At 39.1% G+C, this 14,700-nt stretch overlaps 2 protein-coding genes across 4 annotated transcripts in view; both read right to left on the bottom strand.

Moving 5' to 3' along the window:
* LOC134754320 (proton-coupled amino acid transporter-like protein CG1139) overlaps positions 1-14,700 on the bottom strand; it is a 79,464-nt gene that overhangs the window by 24,409 nt on the left and 40,355 nt on the right. The window contains exons 2-3 of one of the 3 annotated variants that reach the window (XM_063690582.1): positions 13,139-13,285; positions 10,999-11,077 (exon numbers count right to left, since the gene is read on the bottom strand). In XM_063690582.1, the coding sequence (XP_063546652.1) occupies positions 10,999-11,069 (71 nt within the window). In that variant the 5' untranslated portion in view covers positions 11,070-11,077; positions 13,139-13,285. Of the gene's footprint in view, positions 1-10,998; positions 11,078-12,396; positions 12,428-13,138; positions 13,286-14,700 lie in introns of those variants that run through there. The other 2 variants (XM_063690583.1, XM_063690581.1) reach the window with 2 other exon arrangements.
* On the bottom strand, positions 2,982-4,076 carry LOC134754073 (uncharacterized). Its single transcript, XM_063690144.1, has 2 exons — positions 3,779-4,076; positions 2,982-3,696 (listed from the first exon to the last, which is right to left on the bottom strand). The coding sequence occupies exons 1-2, from the start codon at positions 3,779-3,781 to the stop codon at positions 3,067-3,069; spliced, it is 633 nt and encodes a 210-aa protein (XP_063546214.1). The 5' UTR covers positions 3,782-4,076; the 3' UTR covers positions 2,982-3,066.

Below are 14,700 nucleotides of genomic sequence, written 5' to 3'. Positions count from 1 at the left end.
CTAGGAGTAGGAAGTAATTCTAGGTATTTTTAGTATTTTTTTGGAGAATTCTCGTTATTATTCGTGACCTTGAATAATATTTACAGTCCGTTAACTCTCAGAACGACATTCGTTTTTCGAGTAAAATCGGACGTAATCGCGTAATAGAAAATGACAGTCTCTTACTGTTTTAGTTGCAATCCAACACCCAAAGAGTGCAGTCGTCTTTTCAGCCGTAAACTACATAAGAGTAGTTAATACCACCATAACTGGTAGGTAAATATTTAATTTCATATTTTTTGGCAATTAATTTAATGGGGACTCATCTCAAAAAGGGTATTTCTGTAAATGGTCAATCACGAGAAATCATATATAAAGTATACCTATAAATATTTTTGAAAAGAAGCGGAAACTTTTAAGAAAAGTGAAAATTGTAAATATTTTAATAAAATTCAAGACCGGGTGATAGAAGCCACAGAAATTTCAAAAAATACATTAATAAATTTTTTAAGATTCAAAGATCTCCCGAATTTGAAAAATGATATAATTTTACCATATGAATTGAAATATGTATGTGACTGGTATTAACAACTCTATATAATTTCCACCAGAAGTAGTAAATGACGGTGTGACGTTCTGTTTTCAAATTACCTCGGTACGAATTTCAAATTCTGATTCTATTTTATTTAGATTATGACAAAAAGTCAAATCGCAATATAGTCATCAACCGAATATTAAGCATAATGTCATTAAATTAGGGCTTATTTTACATTGAGACTATATACGCGATGTATCTTTCTAAAATCCGAAGGTCATTCTCAGAGTTAACCATAGACAGTATTATATATACAACATTTGGGCAGCATAGGATTTTATCTCTTTCACTTATAAATTTCGGTATTTCGCCATCGCCTCCTACCTATGATGCCACCCGGTCGGTGATAAGGACAAAGCATGGCACTATTTTCTCTTTCCTCTTATAGGAATCGCAATAAGACTGTCTTTCTCTATCAAAGAGTGTCAGGCCCTTGGAGTTAACGGACTGTACTCAGTTATTATTCTTGATTTTTGACAAATGTCATCATTGCCGCACATTTTGCGAACAAGTTGTCAAAAACCCTGCCAATGATTAATGCAGTATGTTTCTTTTTGTAGTCGATCATTGGAATTATTTTTTGTTTGAACATGTATTTTTTTATCTTTTGTTCTAAGTAAAAAAATATTAACCTTAGAGCATTCCTGAGAAGTAACCCTACGTGGGATTTCAGGGTTTGTCCAATCGCTAAGGTCACCCTGTACCTATAGAATGGTAGATACTGTTGATGCGTGATAATCTTATCCGCTACTAATGATGCCGACTGTACAAGATAAATAACAGAATTCGTATAATAGGTACCTACTTATTGTTTTTAATTTTAATTCGCATTGCAATTGTAAACCGCATACCTACAGACAGTTAAAATAGTTGTTGACACAGTTGCCTTTTCAAGTGTATGGAGTTGAAACAACAGTACAACAAGGGGTACCTACCTACCTACTACTACTACTTATACCTACATAGATTATTATACATTACTGAGAGAAAGGCTAGGTAATGTGCTAAAATATTTATTTCAATAATTCTCTTAAAAGTAAATTTAAATCTATTTAAAGCAAATACGTGATCACGTAAGGTACCTACCTACATGTACCTATGTGCCTAACTAATGTAGATTTACTATTCTCATTAATTTTTACAGTAAGCACATGTATTTATATACCGTATAACACTACACACTTTTTATTAAATCGTTCCATATTGTATTACTTGTCTGTGGCACTCACACATTAACAGACTTTTCTTTGTGTGAGTAAGGAAACTGCAGTAAATTTGAGTTTCATTTCATTACTCTAGGAACTGGACCTTAAACAGGCGGGCCAAAAAAATTAAAAGTTTAACTGCCCACTTTTGCATATATTTTCTTAACTTTTGGATTATCAAATCTTATAGTCACGAATCTTACAGACTATTATCTAGAATAGTTATGGCAAAATTGTAAAAAGAAAGAAAGTGTATCTGTAACTACTTTTAAGTTATTTCGCTTTTACTGAACTGTGACGCGGTGGGCAAAGTTATATTGAAAGGGCAAAGTTGTAAACTTCTACGGTACATAATTTAACATACCTACTACTAACGAGCAATATTTCTGTTTACTTACATTATATGTACTGATATATAATTACTTGTTTGTTTTTATTTATATTGTATAAGTACCTGCTCTAGTACTCTTCGATGATTTAAGATTTATTATGTATGTTATAACCAAGGCTAATATGACATTGTTAGTATGTTTGTAACAATCCATTATATAGATAAGTATAAGTGTATTGTAAAGTAGGTAGTTAATTTAGTAGGTATTGTAAAATTTTGTAGAATAACGTAAATGTCTGTATAAGTACTAAAATATTTAGAAAATATTGTGTAAATATTGTTTTAATAGTGTCATTGTATGAATTTATAAAATGTTTCTATGTTGTACATAATATATTTATTAAGTGTAGTATATAGGTAATTAGGTTAGGAAATGTCTTTGCATGTCGATGTCGTTGTCGAGATATGCGTGTTTTTTTACCTTATCTATAAAATTTTCCCATTTCACGTAACCATGTCTCTGGGAAAATAAATAATTTCTGTTTCAAGTTACCTAAATTCCTAAATATAACTATTGTAGTTTATTTTAATTTTAAAAGGGTATACTTGACGCGAGAGACCGCTCGTGTGGCCTATTATAAAAGATGTTTAATATAGGGGCATACAGACTTGGAAAAGTAATGGAGTATTTATACTGGTAAGGTAACTTACCATAATATATATATATATCTCCTACAACATATGTCGATTTATGCTTCCTTTACACAGCGGTAGGTTCGATCATTCTCATTCATGAGTGCACTTGTAGGAACTTACTCTCTACGCTACAGGTACTGTATGTTGGTAGGTTAAATAAAAACGGTACTTGAACACGATCTGAATAAAGTTTTCTGAATTGTTTTGGATGCACTTCACCTTGGTCTTAGAACTAACACTAACACACAAACTAAATATTCTTAAAACAGTTTATATATTGGTTTCAAAAATTGATTCACTTGTCTGTTAATCTGCTTTTGAGATTTTCTGGGGCGGTTAATGTAGTCAGCCAGGACATTGCCGAAACCTGAAGCCGCTGCTGATACCACGTTTTGGAGCGGTCTACTTGACTGTTGAAATGCTCCTTGACCGTAAAAGGGTTGGTTTTGGCCGTAGCCCGAGGGATAATTTCCGATGAACTGTCCTCCTTGATTTTGTCCCCCGAAATGTCCGTGACCGTGATGGCCTCCGTGATGGCCTGCGTGGTGACCCCCCTGGTGATGCTGTGACTGGCTCACTCCAATCTGTACGGGGTAGGGTGCGGCCGCTGGCAGATGCGGGTGGGGTGCTAATGGTGCTACGGGCACAGGGGCAACTCCACATCCGAAAAAGTAGTTCATGACCGGTGCCGATATATACGTATAGTCTTGAAAGCCAAAAGTCCTCCCGTATCCGCTCCCACAGGGTCCGGTATTTTGGGGTTTTTTACGCCTACGATGTCGTCTCTCCAAGTCTTCCGGATTATCAAATTCTAAGTCTTTAGACTCTTCTACCTCTGCGCTCGCTGTAGCCATTATGCAGCACAGAAGTAACAGAATGGTCACTAGTCTCTACAAAATACAAAAAAAAAATAAGAAGCAAGTTCGAGCGCACGAAATTAACATACGTGTCGTGTATCCGAAAAGCTCTTACCATTTTTGCAGAGGAGTGCTATCTGTTGTGGCCCCAAGTCGACTGACTCGCTGTTGGACCAAATTGGGGGATTCCAAAGTTAAAAGTGAAAGTGTGTTACAGATCCTCTAAGTAACAATAATACCATATCGCAACAGATGACGAATAAGTAGCTGCTATTCATTGAGATTGCCCATGCATGAGAGTCACGTTATTGGGTAATAACATTGCTTTGTGTTGTGGGTGATCCTGACGTTAATTTGTCTTTTTTAACAATGTTTGAACTTTGTAACTGTGAGTTTCTACGAAGTTTTATTCATTTTTAATGTCTCGTGCAAATATTTTTAAATCCGATGGTAAACAGTGTTTATACCTTTTCCGTTTCCGCTCAACCTGTAGTACCTAGGTATGTTCTACTTGAAACCTACAAGGTGTAACCTTTATAGTGGGGATCCGCTTAAGGGGATATTCGGTATCGTGTTCTGATTAGGAAAAAGTAGCATAAAAACATTTTTGACGCGAAAAATTGTTGGACTTTGTATGGAGGGTTGGCCGACTTGGACGAACTGCCCCATAGAAAAAAAAATGTATCAAAAAAAATCTTATGCTTTTTCCTAATCAGAACACGATACCGAATATGCCCTTAAACGAATCCCCACTATAAAGGTTACATCCTATATAGGTAAGCGATATCGATATGTTATGATAAATTTATTACCTAATTTAAGTAAAACGTACCTAAAATGTATACCGTAAACGTAAAACCACCTAACTCCAAAATGTATACCGTAAACGTAAAAGCACCCAACTCAAAAAGTAAACGTAAAACCACCCAACTCCAAAAGTAAACGTATAACCACCCAACTCCAAAATGTATACCGTAAACGTAAAACCACCCAACTCCAAAAGCTCCCAACTATGCTCCAACATTAACTCGAATACGTATCTTCGTTGTGACTTTTAATCGAATGTCGTATTTCTATGGAGAGATATTTATAAAAATGAAAGTAAAAACACAGACGAATGCAAAAAAGTACACTGCTATTAAAGTATACTTAATTGCGCAATTTGCGTATTGAACTTGTGGACCATAGTTGGGTTACTAGACTAGTTCGGTGGTTTTATTATAGTTTGACTTCTTTTTCGGTCTCACCTTTTGGTCGTAGACCGCAGTACCTATGCGCTACGCTCGTGAAGCATTATCATTCACAACGCAAATTGATCAGTTGCCCGATCAGGTGGGATCAGACGGTTTACTTGAATGAATATTCACTTGTGTGAATGTTTCATTTTTCTGTCGTTGCATGTTTACACGGTTGCTGGTAAGATTATTCAGTTTTTATTTTCTTTCACTATGGCGTAGGCGTGGCAGTCCTCGCGCTGGGCCTCACGGCGTAGAGGAGCGTCCCCCAGTTGGTAGATGGGGGAAGGGTCGGTAGCACAGCCTAGCTACGCTATCCGGCTAAGTCCGATGGACTCGCTGACCAAAGTAGGATGTGGCCCTCCAGCATATTGGGGGTTGTGCGGCGGGTTAACACCCCTCTCACATAAAAAAAAATACTCGTTACGATACCGACAAGAGAAAGAAACCGATCTGATCCCAATACTAACGACCCTCGGCGTAAAATTATGGACCTCCAATTAGCCTCGTGGAATGTGCGCACGGGTACGGGTAAAGGAGAATGCAACGTTGACTATAACTCTACACTCTTCTATAGCGGTAGTGACTCTAATCACCATACAAACGGTATTGGCTTTCTGGTATCCAACGAATTAATGGGGAACGTGATACGCTTTGAGGCAGTGTCAGACAGACTTTGCGTTCTTCGCATTAGAAGTAAATTTTGTAACATATCGATCATCAATGCCTATGCTCCAACGGAAGTAAGCGGTGAGGATGCTAAAGATGACTTCTATGAGCATCTTGAAGCAGTTTACGATCAGCTGCCCAGTTATGACACTAAAATAGTGGTTGGCGACTTTAATGCGAAGGTAGGACGGGAGGGTGTCTTTGTGCCAACAATATTAGGGAAACATAGCAAGCACGAACTAACTAACGACAATGGTCTGAGACTTATCAGCTTTGCTACCTCCAAAGCCATGGTGGTTAAAAGTACAATGTACTTTCACAAAGACATACACAAAGGCACATGGAAGTCGCCCGACGGACACAGTAAATCAGATAGATTACGTTCTTATAGGCACAGATATCGAAAACGCATGGACAAGCATAAGAAATACAGTAAAAGAGGTAGCGTTAAAAATTCTGGGACGAAGGAAAATTAGGAAAAGGAGAAAATGGTGGAATGCCGAATGCGAAGCGATCATTGAAGAAAGACGGAAATACAAAATTTGAGCTGACAGTGACGTTCAATGGGAAAATAAACACAAAGATCTGAAAGAATCAAAGAAAGTAATAAAGAATGCAAAAAGACAGCATTTGGACGACAAAGTCAGAGAGATAGAAACACTTATAAAGGACGGCCAATCAAGACAATTTTACCAGGAGTTAAGGACTGTTAAAAAATGCTACCAACCCACTTCCCAGTTGCTAGAGGATGACCATGGCAACCTTATTACGGACGACGCTAAGTATGTTAGAAGTAATATTAACCACTTCCATACCAACGCTGATACGCACGGCTCCATCACGCGACGGCGACATGACCTGAGCTTGCCACACACACGACTGGCTAAAACTAAAAAATGCCTTAACTTCATTGGTCCAAAGATTTATAATAAGATCCCTCCGGCAATAAAGCAGGCCCCGAGTTACGCTTCATTTGTACGTCAAACGAAAACAAAATTAGTCAAAGATGCATTGTACACCATTGACGAATTCCTTTTGTAAATAAGTATTTAGAGTGTAATAGTAACAGTTGTTTAATGTATATTTAATATCTAATGTAATGTGTAATTGTAAACCGACGGACGTATAAAATGTAAAATTTTATGAATAATTAATTGAATTGAATTGAATTGAATTGACGCAGAGATAAGAAATACGTGGCGTACCTACTTTCAGCAACTGCTTAACTGCCCTGAATTGGATGAGACAATCCCTTGTACCACAAATGTTAACCATATAGAGGTAGGTCCACTCTCTTTCGATGAGGTTCGACAAGCGAACTTAAGAACAATAAAGCCCCAGGTATTGACGGGATACCATCGGTGTGGAAATATGGGGGAGGACAGATACAGTCACAGCTGTACGTGCTAATTCTTAGGATCTGGGAGGTGGGGCAACAACCACAAGAGTGGAACACAGGTATAATCTGCCCGGTCCATAAGAAGGGCTGTAGAAAGAGATGCACAAATTATCGCGGAATTGCTCTTCTACCAACTGCGTATAAGGTGCTGTCGTACGTGCTGTTGAAGCGACTGGAACCATTTGCGGAAAAAATCCTAGGTGATTATCAGTGTGGGTTTCGTCGTAATCGCAGTACTATCGATCAGATATTCCATCTAAAACTACTGATGGAGAAGAGATGGGAATAGGCGCAGAGCATTCACGCGTTGTTTGTGGATTTCAAAAAAGCATATGATAGTATTGACCGGGGGACCCTTTACGTTATACTGAGGAATTTCAATATCCCAAACAAGTTGGTGAATTTGATCGAAATGGCCACCAGAGAAAGCAGGATGAGGGTCAGGGTTAACAATGAGCTTCACGGAGGAGTTTGCTGTGATAACCGGACCTAAGGCAAGGCGATGCCTTGTCACCTATGCTTTTTAATTTAGTCTTAGAATATGCTGTTCGAAAAGTGCTTGCACTGGATATCGGGCTGGAACTGAATGGGGTGATAGGGTATGCAGACGATCTAGCCTTGCTTGGAAAAACGAAGTAGGAAATTGCCGAGTCTGCAGCAGTCCTGGATACCGAAGCGGGTAAGGTGGGCCTAAGCATCAGCCATGAAAAATCGAGTATCTCCACATGAAACGCTATAAAAACACGCGCGTCAAGAGAGAAGATCTTCATGTTGGAGATACCATATATAAAGGGGTGGCCAAATTAAGGTACTTAGGCTGCACCATCACCGACACCAACACTCGGGAGGAGGAAATTGACATCCGCACCCAAAATGCCTTGCGATGTAGTGCCGCCCTTCATAAAGTGTTAGTGTCCAAGCTCCTGAGCAAAAACACAAAACTACGTATATATAAGACGGTCATACGGCCGATACTCATGTACGGTTGTGAGACTTGGACACTAACTGGCATGTATGCATGTGTCGTCCCCGCGTCTCAGTCCGCGCGTCCGCTGTATCCTGGCCTGTGAGCCAGTAATAAACGAGCTTCCATCGTACGCACTTGTTTCATTGCTAAGTACATACATATCAGTGGCTAACGAGGCTGGTGCATAGTGTATACCCGCGCGCAGTGTAATAAATAATAATGTCCCGTTATTTAGGGAACATTTTTAACTTTGATCCTAATACGCAGGACTGGCAAATATTTGTTAGTCGATTGAAGCAGTTTTTAGGGTTAAATACGATTACGGACGAGGGGAAGAAGAAAGCGGTTTTATTAACGCATCTTTCCGATGACGCATATCGGCTACTTAAAAACCTCGCGCACCCAAAGGACGTGGAAACGGTGAAGTACGATGACCTGCTCGAATTACTCAACGGACACTTAGTACCAAAGAGGTCAACCTTCACGGATAAAGCGAAATTCTACAATGCGGTAAAGGCAGACGGCGAAAAGATCGAAGACTGGGCGGCTCGACTTCGTGGACTGGCAGTTCACTGCGAGTTCGGAACCGCTCTGGAAATGATGCTTCGCGACCGTTTTGTTCTGGGATTCAATGCGGGTCCAGAACGAGACCGACTCTGCGAGCAGGATGAGCAGGATGTGGAGAAGTTAACGTTCACTAAGGCGTTGGAGCTACTGAGCGACAGTTAATACTTAACGATTCACCAGAAACCAGTAACGAAGATCAGATTATCCCTTCGACCGATAACTTGTCACCTGATCCCCAACGTCGTCATCAATTGCGACCTAGATCTAAGGCAATTAATTATAAGGTTTTAAATAAGTTGTTATAATGTTATATATAATAGTATTTCTTGATCTCAGGTTCCCTTAATTAAATCGGGAGGAGATGACATGTATGTATGTGTCGTCCCTGCGCCTCAGTCCGCACGTCCGCTGTATCCTGGCCTGCGAACCAGTAATAAACGAGCTTCCATCGTACGCACTTGTTTCATTGCTAAGTACATACATATCACTAACACTTAAAGAAGAAAATAAACTCCTGGTGGCAGAAAGGAGAATCCTCAGAAAGATCCTGGGCCCTGTAAGGAGAGCAGATGGCAGTTTCAGGGTCCGTAAAAACGCCGAGATCGAAGATCTTGTGGCTGCGCCCAATATTATCGGCGAGACAAATGCCCACCGCCTCCGCTGGCTTGGCCACGTACTAATAATGGATGAGGATCGCGGCGTTAAAAGGGTATATCTGGGACGCTCGGTAGGGCGAAGGCCGGCCGTGCGTCCTAGGTAACGCTGGGGCGATGTGGTTGAAGCGGACTTGCGCGATCTTTAAGCCGATAACTGGCGGGAGATTGCGCAGGATCGAGACAAGAAGACTAATGATTGAATGTCCTGAATTGTATCGCAATCATTTGCGGATGAATACAAGTAATTTTGGAGAACTTCTACTATTAGATGCGCCTTTAATAACGAAAGCAAATACTTTAATTAAGTAACCTAGCCGAATAAATCTTCAAATTTTACTGCGATACCATGCTACTGGCGATTGTTATGGAAATCTGGAATATTGTTCATTCGGAGCGCGAGTGAAAGATGCCGAGTGAAAATATTCAACACTGTTGGAGTATTTCACTAATGAATTCATTTATCACTTTCGGTTCATTTAGTGTTTACACGTGTCATTTTGAGTGAAAGATTAATAATGAAACACGAAAATGAACACAAAATGAATCGTCAGATTGCACCTTTATATAGTGACCTACTTAGTTGCATATTTTAAGTGCACACACACACACACACACACACACACACACACACACACACACACACACACACACACACACACACACACACACACACACACACACACACACACACATACACACACACACACACACACACACACACACACACACACACACACGCTCGCACACACACACGCACTAAAACAGTACCTATACTCGCAAAACTGCACATGCATCACCTGTAAACCTAAGTTTAGCTATGTAAATAGTTTTAGTTTCACCTTGTCTTAATTTTAGCTTTGTAACTACTATGATTGTGACTCATTAGTAACTTCTTTAAATTTAAGTATAGTGTCTTATTGGCATTTCGCACAAATCATGTCAGTGATATATCGTGTCTGGATTGGTTACCTACGTGACAGGCTACGCCTAGTGTAGGAACCGGTACAACCTTAATTGTAAATGCATAAATGTACATAATTGTCCCTTAGTTTTAAGACCAGTTAATTTTTTTTTCTGCCTAAATCTTTGTGTACAAAAAATGATTTTTACTTTACTTTACTTTAAGTATTAGCGTTTTTCTAGCGCATTATTCTAGTACTAATTAATTTCAATTTCAATTTCAATTTATTTATATAAAACACAACAATGGCCCATAATGGTTAGTAACAATTAAGATTAAAAACTAAGAGTTAGTGGAACAAAAAACAAAAAGAGAAACAAAAACAGACAGCACTAAATAACATTAACTATCACCTAATAGCGGATTAAATTGGACTTCCGCAAAGTGACATTTGATTTAATAAGTTACTCATAAGCTAAATATGTATAAAGCTATTCATTGCATTATGCTTTGGTTACACAATACCCAATACCTACTTACCCACTTTAATATTTTTCCTTTCGTTAGTTTACATACAGTATTTGACTTTGACACGGGGTGCCGTTGATGGCCATGCGAGTTTAGTAATATGAAATCCGGTCGACAGAAAAAGTAATTATGTATTATGTATATTATTATACTATCAGGCTGTCAGCACCTGCACTGGGCCGAGGTATTTGGTAATCGACGAAGGTCGTGCGCGGGCTTGCCTCACATGAAACAATATACCTACGTAGGCGAGCATTGCTAAACGATTTTAAAGGTTTTAGTTTACGAAATATTGTTAAAATCACAATACATGGTGTTTTTTTAAGCCCCGTTAACTTCGGGGTAGCTAAGTAAATTAATTAAGGAAACTGAATGGCATAGGTAAGTAGTTATTTTACTAACTCGGATCTTACCTTCCGTCTTGGTTAACAGACACGACACTCCCACTGATGGCGCTTATATTCACTTTTTCTGCATTCTTCATGTTCAACTCTGAAACAAGAAAGTTTTATTAGTTCTTCATATCATTTAGTGCGATTTTTAAAATATGATTATATACCTAAAACAAGATCGAAGTGATCACAAGAGTTTCGTGAACCGAGTCTGGTTATCTGCATGGTAGGTACATAACTCTAAAAATTGGCAAAATGAAGTTTTACGTAGTAAGTTGCGAACAAAACGGTAATGTCTCTCTATCACTCTTCCATATAAATGCGAAAGAGAGACATTAGCATTTGGTTCTCTATGGCGCAAACGACTGGCATCTTGGCTAGGCCCCCTAATTTATCCAACTTTTGCGGATCGTAAAATTTACGGGTTAGTCATTCTCGCTAACTTAAATAAAAGAAAACAACCAAGAATCTAACTCATATCATACGGACGTTCTTATAACGGAGGTTTTAGGAGAAATGAGAATGGGAACCTAGACTCCAGGAATCCAGGTACTTATTTCAAGACGACCGCCGCCATTACTGTACCCGATCGGTACAATTAGAGTTTCAATATATGTATAGGTCGGTACAGTACTAGAAAGTATTATATGCAAACCGTGTACAATAGTGTACGTCATGAGCATGACGTTGTACAAAGTGGCGGGCATCACAGGTCAGCTAAGGATGTTATCCTTTACCAAACACCTGTTTGTAAGATAGACTGCAGTTGCGGAAGTTATAAATATTGAGAAAATCAGATCCTCTAAACCGAACAACGACCCCACAGCAGAATAAAAAACGTAAAGCAATTGAAATATCAATCTGAATGTGGGACAGGGTATCTCGTCTTCGTGAAATCCAGTGATTAGCAAATGTAAGCGTGAAAAACATGCAGAAACAAACCATCGGTTGTCGTGAGAGTTGTGTGTAGACAAAGTGACAACCCTATCATGAGTTAATAAAAAACAACAAGATCAAATTCGGATGGTTATCAAAATCAGCGCAGAAGAGGATATTGATACAATTCCTCGTTAGGACAAATAAAAATAAAGTAAGTGCACGCTATACACTCTATACAGCCCTGTCTCAGTTTAAATAATAGTGAAAATCGTGTTAGTTTAAATCGATATACTAACTCAAGCAACAAAAGTGAATAAATCTAAAGTACAGAAAACTCAATCATCATGAAGAGTACGTAGGTAGAGGTTAAGTATCCTCGGAATATGCATAGGTGATGAGACCGACCAGTAGAGTACGTAGGTAGAGGTTAAGTAGTATCCTCGGAATATGCATAGGTGATGAGACCGACCAGTAGAGTACGTAGGTAGAGGTTAAGTAGTATCCTCAGAATCTGCATAGGTGATGACTGATGAGACCGACCAGTAGCGTACGCAGGTAGAGGTAAAGTATCATCGGAATATGCATAGGTGATGAGACCGACCAGTGGAGTACGTAGGTAGAGGTTAAATATTCTCGGAATACGCATAGGTGATGAGACCGACCAGTAGAGTACGTAGGTAGAGGTTAAATATCCTCGGAATATGCATAGGTGATGAGATCGACCAGTAAAGTACGTAGGTAGAGGTTAAGTAGTATCCTCGGAATATGCATAGGTGATGAGACCGACCAGTAGAGTACGTAGGTAGAGGGTAAATATCCTCGGAATATGCATAGGTGATGACTGATGAGACCGACCAGTAGAGTACGTAGGTAGAGGTTAAGTATCCTCGGAATATGCATAGGTGATGAGACCGACCAGTGGAGTACGTAGGTAGAGGTTAAGTATCCTCGGAATATGCATAGGTGATGAGACCGACCAGTAGCGTACGCAGGTAGAGGTTAAGTATCCTCGGAATATGCATAGGTGATGGGACCGACCAGTAGAGTACGTAGGTAGAGGGTAAATATCCTCGGAATATGCATAGGTGATGAGACCGACCAGTAGAGTACGGAGGTAGAGGGTAAATATCCTCGGAATATGCATAGGTGATGAGACCGACCAGTAGAGTACGTAGGTAGAGGGTAAATATCCTCGGAATATGCATAGGTGATGAGACCGACCAGTAGAGTACGTAGGTAGAGGTTAAGTATCCTCGGAATATGCATAGGTGATCAGACCGACCAGTAGAGTACGTAGGTAGAGGTTAAGTATCCTCGGAATGGATTTTCGTGTCATTGTTGCGTCAAACACTGTTGTAGTGTGGTAAAATTGAGGAAACTTCCACTTATGTCAGCCATTTGGAGCACGTTCCCGCGAGAACTCGACAGCCTAGAGGAAATAAACCGGCTTAATGAGCCTTAACATTAGTACTTCCGTATTTATTTGTGTCGTGTTCGAGTAAAATAGGTAGTCAAAGGTGATAAATTGATAATCCCATACCGTTAAATGAGTTAGGTATTTAGGAAGACTCTTTTAGACAAGTACAGTCAGCAACAGAGGTAGTGAAGCGGAGGGATTAGCCATCTGACAATTGTTCATAGAAAACACCAAACAAAACTTAAAAATATGCATATAGAAATGAGATACGTCACTTTTCGTTGCATCTGTTATTCAGATACATTTGGCGTTTGTCGATATACGAAATCTTCGTTGCGGCCAAAGATGAAAATGAAAAATATTTATGAATAATATACCTACCTATGGGTGTTTAATAAAAACCGGCCATGTGCGAGTCGGACTCGCGCACTAAGGGTTCCGTACCATTACGCAAAAAAAAAGCAAAAAAATCACGTCTGTTGTATGGGAGCCCAACTTTTATGAGTGGATTGAATAAAAGGTAAATTGCGGTTTACGATTTATGACGGATTAAAAAAAAACTACTTACTAAATCTCGTTCAAACCAATTTTCGGTGGAAGTTTGCATGGTAATGTACATCATATATTTTTTTTAGTTTTATCATTCTCTTATTTTAGAAGGTACAGGGGTGTCCCACATTTTACCACTTTGGAAATGTCTCTCGCGCAAACTATTCAGTTTAGAAAAAAATTATATTAGAAACCTCAATATCATTTTTGAAGACCTATCCATAGATACCCCACACGTTTTTGATTTGACACGGGTTTGATGAAAAAAAATTTTTTGAGTTTCAGTTCTAACTGTTCTAAGTATGGGGAACCCCAAAATTTATTGTTTTTTTTTTCTATTTTTGTGTGAAAATCTTAATGCGGTTCACAGAATACATCTACTTACCAAGTTTCAACAGTATAGTTCTTAAATCATTTTTTTTTAACATGCAGATACGTCTGCGAGCGATACTCCAAATTTTATATTAAAGGAAAAAATGGAAAAAGTTACACTTCTGGCAGGATTTGAAGCCGCAACCTCCGCAATCCGTGCGTTGCTCTTAACCAATTGAGCTACGGAAGCCTACCAGAACCTTGCAAATCTTTCCATTCCTTCCCTTATGTATACACGCCTTTGGGGTGGCGTAAAGCGACATCTACCGTAAGACGATTACATCTTTTTAACGGCACCGGAGTCTCAAGTTGCATTGAGAATTCACCAGTAACAATGTGCTAACCCATACTAAAATCAATTTTTTAACATGCAGATACGTCTGCGAGCGATACTCCAAATTTTATATTAAAGGAAAAAATGGAAAAAGTTACACTTCCGGCAGGATTTGAACCCGCAACCTCCGCAATCCGTGCGTTGCTCTTAACCAATATAGTTCTTATCAGTA

The sequence above is a fragment of the Cydia strobilella genome, chromosome Z, assembly GCF_947568885.1.
Source record: "Cydia strobilella chromosome Z, ilCydStro3.1, whole genome shotgun sequence".
NCBI classification, from domain to species: domain Eukaryota; kingdom Metazoa; phylum Arthropoda; class Insecta; order Lepidoptera; family Tortricidae; genus Cydia; species Cydia strobilella.
The sequence above is the reverse complement of the archived record's forward strand: the minus strand, read 5'-3'. Positions and strand labels throughout refer to the sequence as shown.